At 37.2% G+C, this 22,771-nt stretch overlaps 4 protein-coding genes and 1 pseudogene across 8 annotated transcripts; all 5 read left to right on the forward strand.

Annotated features, from left to right (window-relative positions):
- Positions 1-137: 137 nt before the first annotated feature.
- Positions 138-5,552, forward strand: LOC145591684 (uncharacterized). The gene is made up of 6 exons (XM_081648189.1): positions 138-491; positions 606-786; positions 3,621-3,813; positions 3,910-4,915; positions 5,190-5,325; positions 5,419-5,552. Exons 1-6 carry the CDS (start codon positions 138-140, stop codon positions 5,550-5,552), a joined length of 2,004 nt encoding a protein of 667 aa, XP_081504315.1.
- On the forward strand, positions 5,174-10,892 carry LOC145592909 (uncharacterized). Of its 4 annotated transcripts, none has more exons than XM_081649423.1 (13): positions 5,174-5,325; positions 5,736-5,983; positions 6,086-6,212; positions 6,655-6,782; positions 6,915-6,984; positions 7,089-7,191; positions 7,523-7,640; positions 7,801-7,882; positions 8,674-8,735; positions 9,602-9,674; positions 9,785-9,868; positions 10,252-10,332; positions 10,525-10,892. In XM_081649423.1, exons 2-13 carry the CDS (start codon positions 5,781-5,783, stop codon positions 10,687-10,689), a joined length of 1,296 nt encoding a protein of 431 aa, XP_081505549.1. In that variant the 5' UTR covers positions 5,174-5,325; positions 5,736-5,780; the 3' UTR covers positions 10,690-10,892. The 4 variants fall into 4 exon arrangements, with proteins under 4 accessions (XP_081505549.1, XP_081505548.1, XP_081505551.1 ...); XM_081649422.1 differs by having other exon boundaries at positions 5,175-5,325; positions 5,778-5,983; XM_081649425.1 differs by having other exon boundaries at positions 5,176-5,325; positions 5,839-5,983.
- A 435-nt stretch (positions 10,893-11,327) lies between these two features.
- On the forward strand, positions 11,328-11,927 carry LOC145592911 (photosystem II 5 kDa protein, chloroplastic-like). The gene has a single exon (XM_081649426.1). It carries the CDS (start codon positions 11,343-11,345, stop codon positions 11,775-11,777), a length of 435 nt encoding a protein of 144 aa, XP_081505552.1. The 5' UTR covers positions 11,328-11,342; the 3' UTR covers positions 11,778-11,927.
- Positions 11,928-12,203: 276 nt separating this feature from the next.
- LOC145592912 (aspartic proteinase CDR1 pseudogene) lies at positions 12,204-16,333 on the forward strand (annotated as a pseudogene).
- A 1,115-nt stretch (positions 16,334-17,448) lies between these two features.
- LOC145591358 (uncharacterized) lies at positions 17,449-21,929 on the forward strand. 2 transcript variants are annotated; one of them, XM_081647792.1, is made up of 3 exons: positions 17,449-17,870; positions 19,075-19,398; positions 19,954-21,929. In XM_081647792.1, exons 1-3 carry the CDS (start codon positions 17,745-17,747, stop codon positions 21,832-21,834), a joined length of 2,331 nt encoding a protein of 776 aa, XP_081503918.1. In that variant the 5' UTR covers positions 17,449-17,744; the 3' UTR covers positions 21,835-21,929. The 2 variants fall into 2 exon arrangements, with proteins under 2 accessions (XP_081503918.1, XP_081503917.1); XM_081647791.1 differs by having other exon boundaries at positions 17,450-17,870; positions 19,043-19,398.
- Positions 21,930-22,771: the final 842 nt, after the last annotated feature.

Genomic DNA, 22,771 nt, shown 5'->3' on the forward strand with positions numbered 1-22,771 from the left:
GTTCACTATTATTATTGACTTTTACATCAAAAAATATCGATAATTCTTTAAAAGTCATTTGTCTGCAAAGTTAACTTTTATGCAACTTCTTTTTAAAAATAATTTTATGTTATTTTTAAAAATATGTTCTTTCAGCGATGATTCGTAAGACGGAATCTGAAGGCCTTTTTCAGGGTATTAAAATTGCAAGGGGGGCTCCTTCCATTTCACATCTGTTCTTTGCTGACGACTCCTTGTTATTCTTCCGGGTCTCACCCCCTGCGTGTGCACAAGTGCTGAATGTGCTTTCTGCTTTTTGTGATATTTCAGGTCAAATGCTTAATTTGCAAAAGTTGTTTGTCAAGTTTAGCCCCAATACTCCTGAGGATTATCAAGCTTATCTGTCTGGTTGTCTGAAAATGAGGTTTGAATCTAGATTGGGCTCTTATTTGGGGCTTCCTGTTGATTTGGGCCGTAGTAAATGCTGTGAGTTTGGGTTCCTCTTGGACAAGGTGGCCAAATGACTAGAGGTCTTTACTTCTCTGCATCTTTCGCCGGCGACCAAGCTTGTTATCATTAACTCAGTGTTCATTGCCTCCTTTAATCACATCTTATCTGTGTTCAAGATTCCTAGTTCTATATGTTCTCGAATGGATAATTTACTAGCCAGATTTTGGTGGAAGTCTTCTTCTCCTAGTCGAGGGTTGGCTCTTCGTTCTTCGTCGTTGCTCCATCTTCCGAAGGGTTTAGGAGGATTGGGAATTCGTAGTGTTGCCCCTTTTAACTCTTCATTGTTAGCTAAGCAGAGTTGGCGGCTCATTCAGTGCCCTTAGTTGTTGGTTTCTCGGCTTTTGTTTGCGAAGTACCCAGCTCTTCGTTTCTTTGACTCGATCTCGGCTTCTCGTCCATCTTGGGGTTGTCTGTAATCCCCGTATTTTTAAATATTTTATAAATGAAAATTTATTTTATTTATAATATTTATTTGTATTTTTCTGGATTTTACTTTAAAAAGTTTTAAATTATTAATTTGGGTCGAAAATTATTTTAGTACAAATTATTTTATGAGCTTTCATTCTACAATCTATGCCGTACAAACAAAGCCTAGTCCATTTCATTTACCTAATTGGCCCATTAATTTTATGAGGCCCAATACTCCTACTTACCCTACAACTCTCTCCCCTATAAATACCCCATACATCCCCAAAATTTTCCCCACACAAACGGTTAGTCTTATTTTCTCCTTTGTTTTATTAATTTGTGTAATTATAATTACTGATTTATGGGTATTGATTTTATTGTTTGAAATTAATTTAATTAGTATCAAATTGTATTTTGATGATTAAACTTTATAATTTCAGATTTTATAAATGTCATAATTTTCAGATTTTGTAAATTTTATAACCTAGGGTTTTTAATTATTGAAAATCACGATTTTAGGGTTTTTACGAACAATTGATTTAGGGCTTAAATAGTAATGATGTTTGAAATTTTGGTGATTATAAGTACTGATTAGTTTAACTTAATCCCAGAATATTTTGAACACGTAAATTCGTGTTTTAATTCTTAGATTTCCATTCGTTAATATTAATCCTGTTTTAATCCTGATTAGGTTCTGAACTCATCCGATTTTGATAAAAAAGTAGTGTTTTCCATGTGGAAATAATGTTTTAAGAAAGACTCACTACCTTTGGTAGTGAGCACCACCCTCTCGTGGCCAAATTCAGCCTTTAAATATGATTTTCGGGCAGTTTTTGATTTTTAACGAAGTTTTTTTTATGCTTTAAATTTTATCCTTGAGTTTTAAAGGGTTTTTGATTAGTTTAAAAATGCTGGAATTTTATTTAAAGTAGTATAATTGTGATTTTAATGAAAGGGTGTGATTACCCATTAAAAAGGAGTTTAATTATGGGGTTTTAAATAATTTTCAGATTTTTTTTAAGTAGTCTAAAGTAAATTTAAGTTGCTGGAAATTTGGTTGAGTATTAATTTATTGTTATTGGTTGTTCTCTAGGAAGTGATTATTCCCTAGGAGACTTTTGAGTGATTAAAAGTGGCACAAAGGATTGTTTATACGAGGTACGTACATGTCTACTTCGTTGTAAGTAGTATCATGTTTAGGTACCAAAGAAAGAACTTAGTTTCATGTTTAGAGAACACTTGGATGGAAATTGTTTGGTTATACATTTAATTAATTCATGTGCTTATGTTTATGAGACATGTTTTGGTGAATTGATTATGTTGGTATGGAATTATGGATGCAAGCATGTTGAATTATATTGGATTAATTGTTTGTATGGAATATTGATACAAGCATATTTTTTATTGGATTGGTTTATTAACCACATTTGGATTATTGAAGGATTGGAATTGAATGGTTTAAGTGGAATAAATTCATTAATTATTTCACAAGGTTATTATTATTTTATTTATTACTCAAGCATGACTTGTTAGTATGTTGAGTAAAAGTGGATCAAGCCGAAATGGCTAGGTGGGTTGACTATGTTCAACAATTTTGGATAATTTGGAAGTTTAAAGGAATTAAAGGTCAATTTGTGATGTGATCACCATTGTCCTAAATAAGATTAAAAGTGAATTGATGTATGATTGTTATGTATGGTCTACTTGAATGAGTCGGCTATTAATTAAAATTGTAATCACGTAAAGTGAAACAAGGATGAGCAATAAAACTCTGGAAAGTGTGCACTTTTAGAGTATTGACAATTATGGGTTGGGATACACGGTGGTAGCCCGTGGCTTTTCGAGGCTTGTTTGATCAACATGTCCTCTTCTCTTTTGGTATTTACATTTTTATTTTATAATGAAAGTTAGATGGATCCTAGACTAACTTTGTGAGAATGGAGTCGCGCCCATTCTTGCATTGCGCTAAACTTTTATTTTAAATGGTCATTTGGGACCAAAATGATTTGGTGGGTTGGACAACCTCGTCTATTGCTTACTCCAAATTAAATTAATCAAACTAAATATTAAGAGTCAAGTGTTTGGAACTGGTTACTAAGTATGTTGAGTCAACTGAATTGTTTAAGTGTGGAGTCTTGATTAATGAATTCGTTTTGTATGTTTATTTACTTTAATTAATTGAGCATGTTAGGTTTTGTACGTTGTAGCTTGTATGTACTCAGCTTTGCTGATTGTGTGCTTTTGTGTGTGTTTTCTTTTGGTCATGGCCTTCGCCTTTCAATGACCCTGTGATGATCCAATTATTACACTTGTATTGTTGGGGAGCAGTATTGCACAGGTTAGCTTGATGATGTGAGGTTCGGGGATTTGACATACGCATTGTCAAGGGATTGGTGTGATTGAGAGTATTCGTTCTTTGTGTTAAACTTATCTATGTTTTACTATTTCAATTATGTTTTGGGATTTTAAATATTAGTTTGGTTTAGTAAGGGCCTTTATGGTTCCAATTTGTAAGCTTTGACTTATTGGTTTTCTAAATTATATTATTTTAAGATTTAAGTTGGATTTCCGCTGCAATACTTTGATAAAGCCTTAACGTTTTAACACGTGGCGGTAACATGCCAATGGTTCTCCACTATTTTATTTAAATTAAGTGGTTTGGAAAAAAGGGAGAATTATTGGGGTGTTACATTGTCGGGGTCTGTTTTGGAAGGTTGGTTCAGGTTCCCAAGTTCGTATTTTGGAGGATTCTTGGGTGCCGGGGGGACCGGTACATTTTAAGGATCTTCCGTCCGAGTCGATTCGTCCGACTCTTGTGTCTTCTTTATTTGATCCGCGTTCTTACGCGTGGGATGCTACTATTATTCACAAGCTATTTGATTCTAGCTCTGTTACTAGAATTCTTTCGTTGGATCGGTCAGTGCGATTAATGGATGATTTTGATTACTAGAAGTTTACTAGGGATGGTGTTTTCTCAACAAAATCTGCTTATGCCCTTCTTTGTGATCCTAGGGTCGTGTTCGGTATTCAAGCTCAAATCTCTCCAGCATGGTGGAGGATGTTATGGGCTTTACCAATTCTTCCAAAGTGGAAAATCTTTGGTTGGAAATTGTTACATGATGCTCTTCTTTTGACAACTATTCTACATTCTCGAGGCTTTTCAGTTGATCCAGTTTGTGCCTTTTGTCATGTGGATGTGGAATCTATATCTCATACATTCAGAGATTGTCCTGCTATTTGCAGTCTTTGGCTATCTGGAGCTTTGGGCATTAATTGGGACCTTATGCAGTTTCCCCTGTTTAGTGTTTGGTTCTCAAGTATAATTTCTCATTTTTCGTTGTTGAAGTATTGGAAGGGTATTGCTTCTTTATTTTCTCTTCTTTGGGCAATTTGGATTTCTCGTAATCAACTGAGGTTTAGGAATGCTATTTGGTCCCCTAGGACAATCGTTGATTTAGCGACAGATTGGTTTCTTCGTAGTATGCAAGCTCTAGATTGGAAGAGGTCTTCGCAGTTTTCCTGTTTGGGTCGTTTGGAGGCTAGGCAGGATGTCCATAGGCTTTGTCTACAGGGGTTACCTTATATTTCTCCAATGGTTTGTTTGATTATAGATGGGGCTTGGGATTGTTCTACTTATAGGGTTGGAGCAGGCTGGATAGTTCGTGATCTTCATTCTTCTGAGGTACTAGGAGGTGGTTGTCGGGTTTTTATGGCAGGTTCAGCGTTGCATTCTGAGCTTCAGGCCTATGCCTGGGGTTTGGAGTTTGCTATTCGTAAAGGCTTCTTGAAAATCCGGGTTTATACAGATTGTGCTACCCTCCTTACTTATCTTCCTCCGTCTGGTTCAATGGGCATTTCTGCTTGGTGGCTCATTCAGGAGTTGTGCGCTTCAGTTCAATCTTTTTTGGTTTGCCAAGTTCAAAAGGTTCCTCGTTTGTGGGTGTCTCCTGCTCACTGGTTAGCTGCTTGTGCTAGGCGTCGTCAATTACTGTATTTTCTGTTTTGCGGTTTGTTGACAGTTGTTATTTTGTTTTTATTTTTATTTGATAGCTCTTTTGTCAAAAAAAAAAGAAAAACTATAATAATATTTTATTATTTTGTTACCATACATTAAAAAAAACCAAAAAATCCACAAATTTAAAATGGTAATAACATAAAAATGAAATTTTGGATATGAAAATATGAAATCATGTATGGGCTTTGACCCAAACTAGATTAAATAAAATAAGCCCAAACTAGAGCAGAAGCAGAACCACAGGATCAATTTACTGCAGTATTCTGTATTTCTCCAGTTTCCAAAAACAAAGAAATATAACCCGCAAAATTGTAGAGTAGCTGCTCTCTTCGTCTTCATCTTCATCTTCCTCCTTATTACTGCTTCTGCTGCAATTTCAAACGCCTTCAATTTGGTCGTTGCTTCAGTTTCAAGTACAACCCTAATTCCTTTTTTAATTTCCTTTTTCTTGCTATAATTTTCTATTGTAGTTGTTCATAATTCTGTTTAATTCATTTAATTTGTAGAATTTGTGGGTCATTCTGTTCATAATTATTGGAAACTCAGATATCATTTGTTTGTTCTATTAATTTTAAGTGATTATGTTTCTAGTATTCGAACTAATTATGATAAATGGGTTCATGATAATTCAAAGTTTTGATTTTTATTTCCTGAAGTTTTTTCTGTGGGTATCCTAAGATTTAGATGCAAGGATCTAATAATTTAATTTTGAGCTCACAAATTATGTGTTTTGTATTTCGTATGTTATAATGCTCATTTACTATGTACAATCCTTTATAAAAATTCATATTCTTGTTGTAGCTAATGATATTTGTTATGTGAGTGAACTCCTACATAATATTCATGGAGTCTGTGATCTGATTAGGGCATGATGAGGTCTGCAGGGTATAGTGTCGTAACTTCGTGTGCTCCTGTACTTTGTTTAGTCACTCAAACTCCGCCCCGATTTTCGTCGAATTTAGTAGTTGGAAATTCAACATCATCAAAGAGATTACACTATTGTGGCCAAGGCCACACATTACATAAAGGATCACCAATGGTTGTGGCACGCTACCCTCCTCCCCTCTTCAGGTGTGTTTTCGTCTTCCTTTAGGGTTCGGATGATTTGATTAACTTCACCAAATTAAACTCCATTTTGACATGAATTTCTAATGTTACTGATTTGATTCCCAGTGTCGCACCAATGATGGAGTGGACGGACAATCACTATAGGGTGCTCGCACGAATCATATCAAAAAAGGCTTGGCTTTACACGGAGATGCTTGCTGCAGAAACTATTGTTTATCAGAAGGGTAATCTGGTTAGTGAAGATCCTATGCTGTTCAGTGCCTTAAACTTGGGTTTTATTAGAAACTATTGTCTTCTGTGTATCTGTTTTTGATCGGTTAGGATTGGAAGGAGGTCTTCCATTTAAAATGAATTTTGTGCTATGGTATATGCTTTGTGCTTCTATAGTTCTATGTTCAAATTACTTTCGATGCTTAAAGTTGTAATATGAGATTGATTTTCAGTAATTAAATATGAAATGATGGTTTTTTTTTTTATAGCAATGTGTCATTTTTTTTTTTTACTGGTTTGCATGTTTCGTACTTACATATGGGTGTGGGAGTATGTTTCTTTACAAGTAAATACCGAGCGTTAAAATCTAAATTATTTTGGCTATGGAGCAATTTTATGAGGCACATGTTCTCTTTTTTTGGGCATTGATTGGGTCAAATATAATTTATTTTTGAAATGTCCAGGACAGGTTTTTGGAATTTACTCCAGAGCAACATCCTATAGCTCTTCAAATTGGCGGGAATAACTTGGAGAATATTGCAAAAGCAACCCAACTTGCTAACGCTTATGGCTACGATGAAGTTAACTTAAAGTTGGTGCTCAATATCTTTTTTCTATTTTATTTATATAAAGGATGATTAGTTTCATTATCTTCTTTTATTTAACTGGTATCTGTTGGTCTTTGTCTTACCAAAATTCTGTGACCTTTTTATCTTTTGATCAGTTGTGGATGCCCTAGCCCTAGGGTTGTTGGACATGGATGTTTTGGTGTGCGCCTGATGCTTGATCCTAAGGTAAGGAACTATCTTTACTGACTTACCGAACTGCAAAAGAAGATTATTTTTTGTTAGTAAGGAGATTCCCTAATGTTATTACTCTTTGGCCTTTGCAAGGAAAGTTTGTCGGCGAGGCCATGTCAGTTATTGCTGCCAATACAGATGTTCCTGTGACTGTCAAATGCCGCATTGGTGTTGATGATCAAGATTCTTATAATGAGCTGTGTAAGTGATTTGCTTTAAGCATCATTTGTCTTCCAAAAAATAGAAAATTGAGCTTTCTGTTTGTAGAATTGTAGTCCAACTTCTTAGGTCTCTCATTCTCTCTGGTATCTGCCCTTCTCTCCTCTTTTCCTTATGGTTTCTGGGGACTGGTTTTGTTTATAGTAACTCTATGTGGCATTTGGAAAAAGGACTGTATCTTTACTATATGGCTTTCTCGTTGTCATTTTGAAGATTTTGTTTCCTTTCATCTGGTGTCGGATAAATTTTTGGTGAAACTTTATTGTGATGCCGTCTGATTAATTTTCAAATCGCTACTTTTCCTGTTATTCAGGTGATTTCATTTATAAAGTATCTTCAACATCTCCTACCAAGCACTTTATCATACATTCGCGGAAAGCACTACTCAATGGCATTAGCCCAGCTGAAAATCGATCAATTCCACCACTCAGGTAAGTAACAGTATTTCAAATGCTGCCTCTCGGCTGGAAGCTAGACTAATTTAGGTTGAAGTTAATGGTCGGAGGAGATCTATTTGAATTAGAGCTGTATTTAATAGTGCTGTGCACTTGAACTGATGACTGATGGGGTAATTCGATGTTTGTTACACAGATATGAATTCTACTATGCTCTAGTACGTGACTTTCCAGACTTGAAGTTCACAATAAATGGAGGCATAAATTCAATTGAAGAGGTAAAACTTTTGTCTAGCCCCTTTAGTAGTTCTCTGATCATCATGCTTATTCTGATCTACTGCCTAGCTGCGGTAGGCTTTTTTTTTTTTTTTTTTTTTTTTTTTTTTTTTTTTGTTTTTTTTTGGGGGGGGGGGGGGGGTGGAGTTAAGAATTTCTATATCGGCAATGCCTTTTTTTTTTTTTCCATTGCCTGATGGCTCATCTCCATTTGTTGTCCTGTATTGACACCTTTGCACTGGTTCACACTATCTGTGAGCTACCTTCACAATCTATTCTAGTTATGAAGGTTGCCATCTTTTCATGATATATCACTCGCAGTTATTCACCCTTGGTTTATATGAAGAATGGTCCAACATGCTTTAATTTGGCTGGAATTTTCTTTAGTAAATAAGTTTGCTTTAGTTTATCCGTGGAAGCAATGTATAGGTCAACTTCTGTGGGGTTTTGTACATGTTATTTCTTGGTTGATGACAAAGCCCTGTGGTATACTCTACCAAGCTCTTGTGAAAGCTATAAAAATAGAGATTATGCCTTTAATGTAGCATTTCAATAAATGGGCTGTGACCTTTTACTTTTATGGCTTTTAGTTATAAGCAACTGGCTATACCAAATGTGTCTTGTGAGCTAAACAGTATAGCTACAATTTTTGTGTTTATTATGTTTGTGGTTTTATCATCTTTCGTCTGATATGCAGTCTTTATAATTTCGTGTCTCTCTTTTGTTGGTGATTGTGATATCTGGAATCTAATATTATTTTTTTCCTCCCTATGTCTTTTTATCTGGTTCAAAGGTGAATGGAGCACTGAAAAAAGGAGCTCATGGGGTAATGGTTGGGCGTGCTGCCTACAATAAGTGAGTATATCCTGGAGTACTGATTGATTGTGTTGAAACGTTTTGATGAGGTTTTGAGTTTTTCCTGTAGTCAAGTTTGTGATATTCAGCTACTTGCCATACCAGTATACCTGTATACCACACAATGTATATCTTGCAATTGTTCTGGTTCTATGGTAATTGATGGGTTTATATATGTAATGTAGAATTTCCTATGGTGGGACTTCTAGGCATTTTTTTTTTCCCATACTTTTGTTGGGTAGTCAAATTTATTTCTTTGATTTTTACATTTTAACTTGGATCTTTACTTTTATATGAAAGTTAATCTTAATTTTAATGAAATGAACATAACTAGGGAAGGTAAAACTCTAAATGATTAGATGATGAGCTTTGAGAGATTGGTGCCTTGGTAGAGTATTAAATGCATCATTGGTGATAGACCTATTGATGAAAACCTGATGAGGAACCGGCCTTCTTGTTTCTCTCTTTTCCTGGCAAAAGTGTTTGTTTTCTTTTATTTTTCCTATCTTCCTCTGAGTAAAAGAGCTAGATAAGAGCTAGTTAAAGAGCTTGATGACTTGATAAGGGCTAGTTAAAGAGCTTGGTAACTTGGTAAGGACTAGTTTAACTTCTTTGAACGATGTAATCTGGCTTGAACTATTAAAATCAGTGCATAATTTGTCTCTGTATCTGGTCTTTGTACAGAGGCAAGAATCCTACTTTGTAGTTTGTTTTCTCTCAGGTTATGGTATTTTCTCATTTCACGAATTCTCTTTAAAATTGCAGCGCAAAAACTTGGTAGTACTTTGCTTAATAATTTACTTTGTGCAGATTTTACATGTATTTGCTATTGGTTGTTTTTCTGAAAAACTATGTCAATATTGCAGTACTTGGCAATTGTTGAGAGATGTTGACACTGAAGTCTATGGTGATCCTCCCTCCGATCTTACACGTCGTCAGGTTAGCAGTTAGTGGTTACTGGTTAGCCTTATAGATTGAGTCTGCATCATTGTGATTGACAATGTCTTTGATATCTTGGTCATTTATTTTGCTGATCACTTTTGTTGTAGGTTTTGAAGGAGTATCAAGAGTATGCTGATTCCGCGCTTGGCAAACATGGCAATAACAGACCAAATGTTCGGGATTTGGTCAAGGTAAAAAATTAATTGAGTATTTATTTTATTTATTTGCCTTTGGCTCAATCCTATTTGAACTTCCCTGATTTGAGACGTGCCTATTGTTCAAGGAGCAAACAAGTGCAGAATGCTGATTTTTATTTTTCAATGAAACCCCTGTAGCTGGACTCTTTTACAGTTTTTTGGTAATTAATCATTTTTCAAGAGTTTGGACTTTGGTTATACTAATCAAACTGCAAAAATCATAGCATTTTTTATTTCCTTATCAGACTAATTGCCTTCAAGGCATAAATAGGAGCTTTCAATTCCTTTTAGATATCAGCGCCGTCTCCATTTATGTATATATAATATTGTCCTTATTCCCCTGAACTAATTTTCTCCTGTTTATATGTGTGAAACAGCCTTTGTTGAACCTTTTTCATTCCGAGCCTAGAAATGCTGTCTGGAAGCGCAATGTGGATGCTGCATTTTTCCATTGCACGGTATGCCTGTCATTGAAATTCATTTGCTTATCTGTTGCTTACTGAAAAATCTTTTTAGGAAATGTTTCTCTCTCTATGGTCTGGGAGATATAGAGCTATTATGGCTTTCTCCATCATCGCAAGAAGTGTACATTTTTTGACAACCATTTTGCTACATCTGCGATATCCTCACTCATTATTGAATATTTGCAGACAGTTAAACAGCTCCTTGAGGAGACATTGCCCATTATTCCAGACTATGTCCTTGATTCACCTGCTGCTAGGGCGCCACCCAGCCGTGGAGATATATTTGCAAATGTGGATGATCTCATGCCTCCCCCATATGAATCGAGTGAACTGGAGCTACAATATGCTTAGTTTGTCGTAGGTTGAGTTCTTCTTATAGATGATAGCTACCATTAAATTAGTATACACAATATATTCATCATTCTTTGGAATATGATCTATGTCCCTAGACCCTAGTGATAGAATGTACTCTATTTTTTGCACCGAACAAAGAGTTTTAACAGTGTAATTTGGATATGAAGAAAATGGTAATGCAAGTGCAATCACCTTCTTCACTCTATCTTTTCCTTTATTTATCTTTCATGTTAATTTACACTATGAATTTTGTGGCTCAATGTGAATTTGATTGTTGATGGGTCGAGTCATCTGACCGGCCTTGTTTTGCTATGTATAATGGCTGTTGGCCAAGCTGTTGGATCACTAAACAACTTTCAGGCCTTGGTAAATTATATGCCACTGCCGAAGAAAATTACTGGATAATCACGGCTATTATCTGTCGGTAATTTTTTTATCTATTATGAACGGGCACGTTAGATCTTTTAGATGATATACTGTATCTATCATAAGAAGAACTGGAGTTTATTTGACGTGGCATTTCTATGCCATAGATTTTTTAGCTAAATTGCTTGTGATATGCCAAGCACCAATGCTAGATTGCCAGCTAGGACAAAATCAACATTGACAGGTGGCAGACTGTTGTTGGTCAGGTATAATACAGGGATAAGATGCTAAATTGTCGCCAAAAGTTTCAGGTTGAAATTAAGCTAAGCTATCCTCTTCCTCTGTTCAACACACACACTCACACTGAAACATACACTTCATTTTCAGACACCAAAAACAGAGCATTCATGGCTTCAATCAGCATGTCAGCATGTTTCCTCGGTGGCGCTGCCGCTATTTCTCCTGCAGCTGCTTCCCACCGGAGGCTTGTCATCACCAACAGTGCTAAACCCAACACTGTGAAGGTCAGCTGTGAGACCAACCAAGAGGGCAGCAACAATGGAAGGAGAGACATTATGTTCGCTGCTGCAGCCGCTGCCATTGCTTCTGTTGCCGGTGTTGCGATGGCTGATGAACCGAAACGTGGTTCCCCTGAAGCTAAGAAAGCTTATGGTCCTGTTTGTGTCGCCAACCCAACTGCTAAGATCTGTAATAACTAAAAATATTCTGCAGTTTTTCATTACTGCTCTTTGCATTTCAATTTTATGTGGATGATTATCATTATTATTAATGTAATTTATTTACTGCCTGATGTTTAATTGAGAACTCTGCTTATATAATATGATTAACATCTTGTCAGTATTACATTATGTTATTGCCTTCTGTTATGCTTTCATTTACTGCTGCCTTAATTCAGTATAACTGCTCTTTTGCTTGATCATCCAGTTTAAATCCTGCGTTTTCATTCACATTCCAATCTCTTTGTATTCTTTGTTTATTGCTGTTGTTAACATCAATCAATGCATGTCTTTTCGCTTCACCTTTGCCTGTGTTTTCTCTCCTTATATATCTCTCCTTTTACAATCTTCCATTGCACTCGAATCCTCTTTTTATACTCTATTCCTTAATTCCTTAATACATTTATCATGGCAGCGTTTTCTTCAGTAATTTTGCATTGTTCATTCTTGTTCATCTGTCTTTCTTCTATACTAGCAGTAGCACTAGGTTTCACTGTAAACCTCATTCACAGAGACTCCATCCTATCCCCTCTCCATAACTCCACCAAGACTCATTGGGAGCGGCTAAATGATGCCCTCCGCCGCTCCACCACCAGGGCCAGTCACTTTGAGGTGTTGGCCTCGCAAGCAATGGTCCAATCCCCGGTGATTCCTGCCAAGGGTGAATACTTAATGAACATATCAATAGGTAGTCCCCCGGTTACCATGCTTGGGATAGCTGATACCGGGAGTGATCTCACCTGGACCCAATGCAAGCCCTGTGTTCAGTGTTACAAGCAGAGATTACCAATCTTTGACCCCAAAAAATCATCCTCTTTTAAGCAAATACCATGTGGATCCCCTCGTTGTTACACAGACTTGGCGACTAGAACGTGTAACTCTAATGGTGATTGCTCCTATTACTACTCCTATGGGGATAAGTCCTACACAAACGGAGTCCTTGCCTCTGAGACTGTCACCTTTGGGTCTCACACACCCTCGTTTCCAGAAGTGTTAGTTGGGTGTGGGCATGAGAATGGAGGTACCTTCAACGAGCTAGGATCAGGCATAATTGGGCTTGGGGGCGGTGCACTATCTCTGGTGTCCCAAATTAAGCCAACTATTGGTGGGAAGTTCTCATATTGCTTAGTCAATCAATCAATCAATCAATCAAAGCCTTAATCCCAAAAGTGGGGTCGGCTAACATGAACCAAATTTGATTATTCCGTGTAGTCATCAACATAAATCTTTCTCCTCCATCCCTTACGATCCAAAACTTCATCCTCACGTAAATCCATGCACTTCATATCCTTCCTCACTCCTTCCAACCAAGTCATCTTTGGTCTCCCTCTTCCTCGTTTAATCCCTCCATGGTCCCACTCTTCCACTCTTCGCACCGGTGCACCCTCGGGTCTCCGTCTTACATGTCCAAACCAACGCAGACGATTTTCCCTTAATTTATCTACAATGCCCGCCACACCTACTTTCTTGCGAATAACCTCATTTCTGATTCTATCTCTTAAAGTGTTTCCACACATCCACCTTAACATGCGCATTTCCGTAACCTCCATCTTTTTAATATGCTCTTTCTTAGAAGCCCAACATTCTGTACCATAGAGCAACACTGGTCTTATGGCAGTCCTGTAGAATTTTCCCTTCAACTTTAAGGGAATGCTGCGGTCGCATAGCACTCCCGTGGCCGCTCTCCATTTAAGCCACCCTGACTTAATCCTGTGGGTCACGTCTTGATCAATGTCACCATTCTTCTGGATGATCGACCCTAGGTACTTAAAACATTCACTCATGGTCAAATCCTTTCCATCCAAACTCACCACTTCATTGCTTGTCCCCCTCTGAGTGCCAAAACGACATACCAAATAAAATATAATTCATCGAAGTACCCCTTCCACCTGTCCTTGATGCCCTCCTCTTGCACTAGGACCATTTGGTTCTTATCTTTGACACACTTCACCATGCCAATATCCTTCCTTGCCTCTTGTCTTCTCTTTGCCATCTTATAAATGATCCTTTCTCCCTCCTTGGAATCAAGCTTTTCATAAACCTCCTGATATGCCTTTTCTTTTGCTTGGCGAACAGCTGCCTTTGCCTTACTCTTAGCCTCCTTATACGCTGCAAAGGTTTCATCACTCCTACATTTTCCTAAGGCTTGATAGCATTCCCTTTTTTGCTTAATTACTGCTTTCACCTCTTCATTCCACCACGAAGTATCTCTCTGTACCGAAGTTCTTCCCCTTACTTCCCCTAAGACCTCTTTGGCCACTCTTAGGAAACAGTTCTTCATTCGTAACCAGGTCATGTCCGGATCCACCTCTCCATCCCAATCCGCTTCTTCAATTACCTTTTCTGTAAAAACCTTAGCTTTTGCATCCCTTAGGGTCCACCATCTTATCCTTGGTTCTTCTTGTCTAACTTTTTTCTTCGCCTTCTCTTTCAGACGAATAGTCATTACCAATAGCCGGTGTTGGGTGACCACACTCTCCCCTGGGAAAACCTTACAGTTTATGCAACTTTGTCTATCTATGCTCCTTGTGAGCAGGAAGTCTATTTGAGTTGCATTTGCTCCATTCCGAAAAGTTATCAAGTGTGAATCCCTCTTCTTAAACCAAGTATTAGCCAAAATTAAATCATATGATTGGGCAAAATCCATAATAGCTTCACCACCGGCGTCCCTCTGCCCATACCCAAAGCCTCCATGGACACTCTCATAGCCATCTCGGCTCGCCCCAACGTGCCCATTTAGATCCCCTCCAATATATAACTTCTCTGAGTGGTGGACACCCTGCACCACCTCGTCTAGGTCCTCCCAAAATTGTCGTTTCTCTTCTGCATCTAAACCCACTTGGGGAGCATAAGCACTGATAACATTCACAATCTCCTTGCCACATAGCAACTTCAGCCTTATCAACCTATCGTTCTTCCGATAGACCTCGATCACCTCTTTTGCCAACCTCTCATCGAGAACCACACCAACTCCGTTCCTAGCTCCACCATTCCTTGTTCTGTGGCTCGTTTCTTGCCCAACATACCATACCTTATACCCCAAAACCAAGCCTCGAGCTCCTTCTCCTGTCCATCTTGTCTCTTGGATAAAACAGATTTAGTTGGTAAGATCAGCTTCGGACCAGAGGCCTTAGTCTCTGGTCCTGGGGTGATTTCGACACCTCTAGTAACAAAAGATCCATCCACATTCTATTATCTGACTTTAGAAAGCATATCAGTTGGAAATGTTAATTTTGAGTATAAAACATCAGTCTCTTCCATGACAAAAAATAGTAAGTATACTGAGGAAGGTAATATTATAATTGATTCAGGAACAACATTAACACTGTTGCCTGAGGAATTCTATCAGGATATAGAGGCCGAGTTGAGGAAAAACATTAAAGCCGAATCTGTTGAAGATCCAGAAGGAGTAATGTCACTGTGTTACAAGAGTGAAGAGGATATGGATGTTCCGGTAGTTAAGGTGCGTTTTGCTGGGGCCGAACTCGAACTCAAACCGTCAAATACTTTGAAAGGGATTACGAATGTGCTAACAAGTTTATGATTAACTACAATCAACAACAACGAAGAACGAAAAACAAGTAAAGAAAGAAACAAGAACAAATTTACCGTGGGAACCCGAGTGCCGGGAGGAAACCCACCAATCCACTATGGAGTAACTTTGATGATGATGATTACAAGCTCTCAATACACCATGAAAGCTCACACCTCTCTTAATTCACTCTCTTAAACCCTAAGAAGATGAACTAATCTCAAGAGGCTTTTTCTCTCTCTTCAATCTAACATCATGACCTAATTAATGATATACATGAGTATATATAGTCCAAATACAAGGCAAATAATCCAAGGGCTAAGATTATAAGTTAATAGCAAAGGAGAAAACAAGACCGTAAAACCGAGGCTCAAGCGTGAAAAAACAGAGCCCCGTGAAACCCAGTGGAGCGGGCGCTCCATTGGGCAGGAGCGGGCGCTCCATTGGACAGGAGCGGGCGCTCCAATGAACAGGAGCGGACGCACCATTAAACTGGAAGAAAATGGCAAAAACCTCTACGGAGCGGGCGCTCCTCTAAAGAGGAGCGGCCGCTCCGATTTCCCCTGCAAGACAGCTTCTCGTAAAACAGCCATATCTTCCTCGTTTCTTGGCCAAATTTAGTTTATGACCAGTCGTTGGAAAGCTCTTGAGACGAGCTATCACCTCCAACTTGAATCATCTCAATATCATTTCTAGATCTTGAGATATGCCCATTTAAAGTCAACCCTTGCCTTTCGTTGTTGCTTTGTACCAAGCAAACAACCCATAGCTTAACATCCAAAGCTATGCTCTCCTTTGCCTCCTTGAACCACTCTCCACACACTACAAAACCCAACATACTTTTGTTAAAGTGCAGGAAGATATGGTGTGTCTTGCAATGATACCAGCAAGTGAAGTGGCCATATTTGGGAATTTGGTTCAGATGGATTTTCTTGTAGGGTATGATCTTGAAGAGGGCAAAGTCTCTTTTAAAGCAGCTAATTGCTCTCATCACCTTGAATTATAAGTCTTTAGTCTTGGTTAGTTTTGGTTATTGTGGAACTTTATATGATGTTTTCCACTTAACTCCTAGATGTTTAATCAATAAGTTTAGGTAAGTTAATTATCTAAATCTTGACTTTTCTTAAGCAAAGTTTACGTTTAGCAATCATAAGTACTGAGATGCCAAATGTGAAATGTTAATCACAAGTTTGTTGGACAGTTCATTTCGGCTATTACTTGTTGGCTCTTAACAGTTTGTTTCAATTAGTTCATTGATTTGCTAAGGAACAATCTTGTTTTGTTTTTCTCGTTGGATATAAATGCCAAATTTTCTTATTTTTCAATCATAATAACAATGGAACACAAGCACACTTCTCCTATGACTTGAGTTGAGTCAAGTGAACTCGAGTTGAGGTTCAACTGAGTATTAGTCAATTTGTGTTCAACGAGTATTAGTCAACGAGTATGAGAGCAAACAGTCATGGGTGTACGGTACATCCGGGTGTATAGAACAATTTCTAGATATATCTAGGAGATAGTATTTTAATTTAAACTCTAATTCACCTCATTTAAGTAATTAATGAATTTTGTAGAGTATATTTTTGCCTACTTAAATTAAAACAACTTTATACAATGTTGAAGTAAAATCAAAATTGGTTTTTTTTTTTTTTTTTTTTTTTCCTTTTTTTCTTTTTTCGAATAAGAATGAGAATTGAGAGCAAGTCAAATACTATGCTCGAATGCAAAATGAACTCTAACAAATTTCTAGCGAATAAAAAAAAAATTCAATATACAATTTACTATATACTCGTATTCTACATACATACTCAAAATAAAAGAGACGTATATATCAATTAATTTGAAATTACGGCCTTGTTTGGTTGACATTAAAAAAAAAATGAAGGAATTAAAAATTCATGGGAATTGATAAGGTGAGTAGTTGTTTTAGTTAATACACAAAACAAAAATGACAGAAATGAGAATTTATGAAAGTTTTAACTTTCCACAGACGAAGTAAATTTCCTAACCCTCTTTGATACACCAAAATTCATAAGAATTTCAATTTTCCTTAATAACAACCAAACACGTTTAATGAAATCTCGAGCATTTTATAAGGAATTAAATTCCAATTGAACCAAACAACACCGTACAAGATTTGGGAGTACATCCATATCATCATTTTCCTAATTATAAAACCTAGACAATTTATTTAAAATATACGGAGTACTGAATTAGAAACACAGATTTTGGGGTGATCATCATTCATCATCCCTTCTCCAAAATTGCAGACATCTTACTCCTCTAACCTTCTTCCTCTGCGAGTGTTATACTGCTCAAAGCTTGAAGATTAGGAACAACTTCGATTCCAGAATCAATGGAAACCGAAACCCTAGATATTTCTGCTACTAATTTCACTTCATCATGGTCGATCATTCATGGTTCTCTCGAAGATGCTATTACTTCCGAGTCCTCCCTTTCTGCCGTTGATTCTGATCCTGCGCTTAAACCCCCTCTTATCCTGCGCCGTCCTTCACCGGATTCCAGCCGCTGCGAGATCACAAGTAAGTTTTTTTCCGAATTGATATACTATTTTCATCATTTTCTGATTTAATTGCTCATTATATTTTTTTTTTGCCGAATTGGTTAGTATTTCTGTAATTACTGTATAATATAGCTTCTTTTGATAGTAGTAATCAAGTTGTTTGTAATGCCTGGTTGTATTTTTCGGATTGTTGTATTGATTACAACATTCAGCGTTGAGATGGCGATCAATTTTAGAATCATAAATTTTGAATTATATTTGCGAATTTTGAGCTTAGTCAATTTCAAAGAACCATTAACAGGGCCTTTATTGCTGGATTTTTTAGTTTTTATGGGTAGAATGAAGTATGAACTTGTGTAATCTCTTCAAATGTAGGATTTAATTTGCTAGAGCGTACTCGTAGAAGGGTAGGAATAGATTAATTGGGTAGTCAACTTCAAAGAATCGTTAACATCGCCTTTTGTGCTGGAATATTATTGTTTGTTTTGGGTAGGATGAAGTATGAACTTATGTAATCTCTGTAAATGTAGGATTTAATTTGCTGGTGAGTACTTGTAGATGGGTAGATATAGATCATGGATTTAATTGGGAAAAAGGAGGTACAAGGTCTTAAATTTCTAGAAATGACCTAGACTCGAGCTGAGTTATCCACCCCGCAACCTACCGTGTATGAGGGATTTGACTCCCTAAGCTATTGGTTTTTCCGATATTTTCATTACAATAGCCCTCTTGATCCTTGTAAAAAGTATACTGCAGGTCTTTAATTCTATGTGCTTGCATGAGATGATATAGTCCTTCATTGCCGTGATTTAAACTGGTGATGTTTTACATAGTGTGCCTGTGAGACAGGTTTTTGTAGATTTTACAGAATAATGTATGAGTTGTTAACTTCGACAAGAATATAATGAGTCATAATTTGAATGATGTTAGAGACAGGAGGGAGATACAATGAGAGAAGAAATCACATTTGAGCATGAAACATTACTAATCTCCTGTGACTTTGTTGGTGTTTCTAAAGAATGCTCAATTTTTAGTTTTATTTATTCATTTTTTTTTAATGAGATTTCTCATATTCTTAATTTATAACAGTGGAAAGATCTTACCAATTGATCTTTTTCTTTTGTTTTATTTGTCATCTCCTTTCGCTTTTACTCTTTTGCATTAGGGTTATGCTTTTGTTTCGCTTTTCAGTTTCTTTTACCCAGCAACATGAAATCAAGCAGGTCTATGTCCGTAGTACTGCTAGAGTCTATGAAATATACTATTCTGCTGATGAGAAGGGTGAAAATGAGTACCTATGTACAGTTCGTTGTGGGGTTGCTGCTAAAAGTGAAGAGCTACTGCAAGGGACTGATGGTGTAGGATCATTGCCTACAAGTTCTTGTAGCCCCAATAGTAGTTCTTGTGATGGGCATTTAAGATCTGATAGTGGAGGCAGCACCAACGAAGATGACTGGGTGGATGTGAAAGTGCGAAATTCCTCTATGCTTGATGAAGGCATACCTCTGTCTAAAATAGATGAGAGCTGCATGGAACGAGGCAATCAGGTATTACTGCAGATCTTTTTGACTTATTGATATAGAAGTTAGGTTTAGGTTTGGTACTTATTGAGTTTTGGTTCTGCATATTGGATCACTTATTGTTATTTGGACAAAAATTACATAGTATTTGTCAACTGTGGCCAATTTTTTAATTTTTTTTTTTTTACACTTTCAGGCTTTTAAGTCCACTTTGGTCTGACTAAGATAGATCAGTAATACCTTGTCCTCTCCTATTATAAGAAATTGTGCAAAAGTTGAACTCGTAATTAAAATACAAATATGATTTAACTTTTTCCTATTATTCCTATTTCTCACAATTATTTCACTCCTATGAGCCAATTTTAATAGGACTTTTTCCTTATATTAATTGCCTAATTCATCAGATTACTGGAAGTTCCTTTACCTTTTTGGTTGACCTTGAGTATGCTGCGTCTGACACATTATTTCAGGCTATTTGAGCTCTATGAATTATAGGTTCTTAGTAATACTATAGATTATTCTTTGTTGCTGGCTTGTTGTTGACTTTTAGTTGTGTCAATATCCCATCAATTAAATTTTCAGGACTACTTTGAGGCTACTGCAGAGATATCTGATGCTGATCCGGTCCTGTCCATCACTCTCCGTTTGCTGTCTATCCAGAGTGGAGATTGCATTTACATAGATGAAGTTTATGTGTTTGCTGATCCTGTAGTATCAATTGATACTAATTCTTCGACTAATGCACCAGAATCCTCTTCTGAAAGTGCTAAGATGTCCTTGCTCATCCCGACACTTTTGAGCCTATCTAATTTTCGAAGGAATCAAATGCAAGAACAAAGTGATTCTGCTGTTGGAGAAAGGAAGCACCAAGATACTGGAGTCAAGTCAACTAGTACGTTTGTATCTTCTAACACTCCTCAGTCCAAAAGTATCCAGGGCACCATATTAAATGGTGCACCTGTACACATGTCCCAACCAGAGTTTCGTATGCAAAGGCCTGATTCTCAAATGAATCCTCATTCAACCAGTGAAAGGAATGAATTATCTTGTAGTCGCATAGAGAAAACTTTGGACGAACTTGTTTCTCGTGTTGCAAAGATTGAAGACTTCTTTTTGAGGTTTGAGGAAAAAATGGTGAAGCCAATTAGCAACATGGAAGGAAGACTTGAAAGGGTAGAACAGCAATTGGAGTTATTTGCCAAGACTAAAGGTTCTGTGAAAGCTTGCAATAGAATTTCTGCTCCGGATTTCTCTGGCATTGATTCTGAATCCAACTCCATCTTCAATGAAGGAAATGATTCTCCTGGTACTACAAATTCTGAATCAATCAAGAAAGATGAAAGTCGCCCTCCAGACATGTCAGTCCCAACCTCGGATGCATATTCATCTCCCTCTGTTCTACCCAATAATGTGTCTTCATCCGCTTCCAATGCTGCCCCGCTAATTCCTAGTCTTGTTGTCACAGCACCAGACTTTTCGTGTGTTGATGATGAAGGAGAAAGTGACGCCTGTGAAGCAGTTAAGGACTCCCCAAAAGGCAATCTGAAGAAACCATTGTCTATCAATGATGCTCTAGCTTCTGCACTTGCTGGTTTCCTATCTTCGGCTTCCAAAGACACTGATATAGTTGAAGAAACTGCTTATATCTCCAGTAAAGAAGAGAATGGGAGTCCTTGTCCGTCAGAGTCCTCAGACTCAATCCTATCTGATGAGCATGTTGTCTCTTCAGTTGATGTTGATGGAAATAATATTTCTAGCAAGGACGATATTGTACTAACAGAGCAAGAGTTTTTTAATGCTGGCAAAGGTTTTGAAGAAACTACAGAATCTGTTGAATTACAAAACTGTGTAATTGAGGAAGGAAAGAGTGAGAAGTCCCTTGACATTTCTGTTTTGAATGAAGTTATTCTTGAGAATCTTGACCAAGTCAAAATAGATATTGATGATTCGAGATTAGACAGATTTGGAGAAGGTGATGATGACTCAGATCATACATTTATTTTTGGTTCCACTGACTCCCCTGCTATCGATACCTCTACTGCTACATCAGGAGTGCCGGCAGCCATTATTGACTCCTGTTCTGGTGAAGAGATGGCAAGAGAGTGCCCTGGTATGCTGCCGAACATTCTGAAGTTACAAAGCCCTGCCGTTGTTGATTTTGGAACTCCTATACTGGACGTGAAATTCTTATCACAAGAGAAATTGTCTGCTACGTCGTCTCTTGATGCCCTATTGGTGGATGTTCCTGATGTATGCAGGGAAGTTCCTTGTGTTGATGAAGATAATGCTACTTCTTTCAATGGGCAGCATGATTTAGTTATGATTGAGGATGCAGACTCCGCCATATCAGAAACTCCTAATAACCAGTTCTGTTTAGATAATTATAACTTTGGTTGCATACTTTCTAATAGAGAAGGACTGCAGGAATGTGGAATTCAAGATATGGGTGAAAGTCTTATATGATACTAATGTGTTATGAAATACATGTTTTGATCTGTAAATAGATATTCAACTTAAAATTTTATTTAATCAAATGCCTTCATCTTCTGTTGTAGCAAGCATTTTATCTGCCTTGGTGTGGTTGGTTCATGTGTTGTAAATTGAGTATCTCACCTTTACTCAGAAGTTACAGTGAGAAATCTGAGAATAATTTATTAGGAACCTTTAATTATTTTCCTAATGTTCAGCTGTGAAGGTAAACAGATCATGTAAGGTGCATCTTTCTCTGATTGATATTGCTCCAATTTTGAAGACCTTGCATTTTCCTTATCCATCGCAGAGGATGCCTTGCAAATATGACCTTGCAACTGACCACTGGTAGCCTATGGGATTGGCTCTATCGAACCCTATCATATCATATTAAAGTTTGGCATTGGTCTCTGGGCAACACTTCATACTATTCCGGAAAATTCTGTTTTTAAGGTTGATATTTCCTGAGATGAGTATAAAGCTGGATTAATACTTTTATGATTGTGACTGGCTTAATTCTGATTTTCTGAGAGGAGAAAGCGAGATGATTGGGAGTATTTGCAGGTAACATCTTCTTATGCATTGGACTACTAATTTTTAAGTTGATGGTTCTGTTTATGTAGGTGCTTATGCATCTTAATGGTCTTTATGGAATTTTTGCAACAGATCACATTCATAAGTTTGATGAATCCTACTTCTTCCAGCATACAGGTTGGTACTTTGGTAGTATTGACAATTAAATTCATTCTTGAGTCTTGATCTTCATGCAATCTTTTGATTTTCGTGGCACTTAAACAGTGGTTGGCCAGATGGGAGTGTCAGGCTTGCTATTGCATTCATGGTAAGTCTACTTTGCTTCTGATACATATAGATGATTATGTGATCAATTTTTTGTGTATTTTTTCCCTTTAGCACCATTGGATCATTGTCT

This window comes from Chenopodium album, chromosome 18 (genome assembly GCF_948465745.1).
Source record: "Chenopodium album chromosome 18, dcCheAlbu1.1, whole genome shotgun sequence".
Taxonomy (NCBI): domain Eukaryota; kingdom Viridiplantae; phylum Streptophyta; class Magnoliopsida; order Caryophyllales; family Amaranthaceae; genus Chenopodium; species Chenopodium album.

What these genes read in the sequence shown, in the direction of transcription:
- LOC145591684 (XM_081648189.1), top strand. Translation starts at nt 138, where the DNA reads ATGATTCGTAAGACGGAATCTGAAGGCCTTTTTCAGGGTATTAAAATT. An exon ending in TTCATTGTTAGCTAAGCAGA is followed by an intron (nt 787 to 3,620) that starts GTTGGCGGCTCA and finishes AGGTTGGTTCAG; the next exon opens with GTTCCCAAGTTCGTATTTTG. An exon ending in GGTCGTTGCTTCAGTTTCAA is followed by an intron (nt 5,326 to 5,418) that starts GTACAACCCTAA and finishes TTTAATTTGTAG; the next exon opens with AATTTGTGGGTCATTCTGTT.
- LOC145592909 (XM_081649423.1), top strand. Translation starts at nt 5,781, where the DNA reads ATGATGAGGTCTGCAGGGTATAGTGTCGTAACTTCGTGTGCTCCTGTA. An exon ending in TACCCTCCTCCCCTCTTCAG is followed by an intron (nt 5,984 to 6,085) that starts GTGTGTTTTCGT and finishes TTTGATTCCCAG; the next exon opens with TGTCGCACCAATGATGGAGT. An exon ending in TACGATGAAGTTAACTTAAA is followed by an intron (nt 6,783 to 6,914) that starts GTTGGTGCTCAA and finishes TCTTTTGATCAG; the next exon opens with TTGTGGATGCCCTAGCCCTA.
- LOC145592911 (XM_081649426.1), top strand. Translation starts at nt 11,343, where the DNA reads ATGCTAAATTGTCGCCAAAAGTTTCAGGTTGAAATTAAGCTAAGCTAT.
- LOC145591358 (XM_081647791.1), top strand. Translation starts at nt 17,684, where the DNA reads ATGGAAACCGAAACCCTAGATATTTCTGCTACTAATTTCACTTCATCA. An exon ending in CAGCCGCTGCGAGATCACAA is followed by an intron (nt 17,871 to 19,042) that starts GTAAGTTTTTTT and finishes TTCGCTTTTCAG; the next exon opens with TTTCTTTTACCCAGCAACAT. An exon ending in GCATGGAACGAGGCAATCAG is followed by an intron (nt 19,399 to 19,953) that starts GTATTACTGCAG and finishes TTAAATTTTCAG; the next exon opens with GACTACTTTGAGGCTACTGC.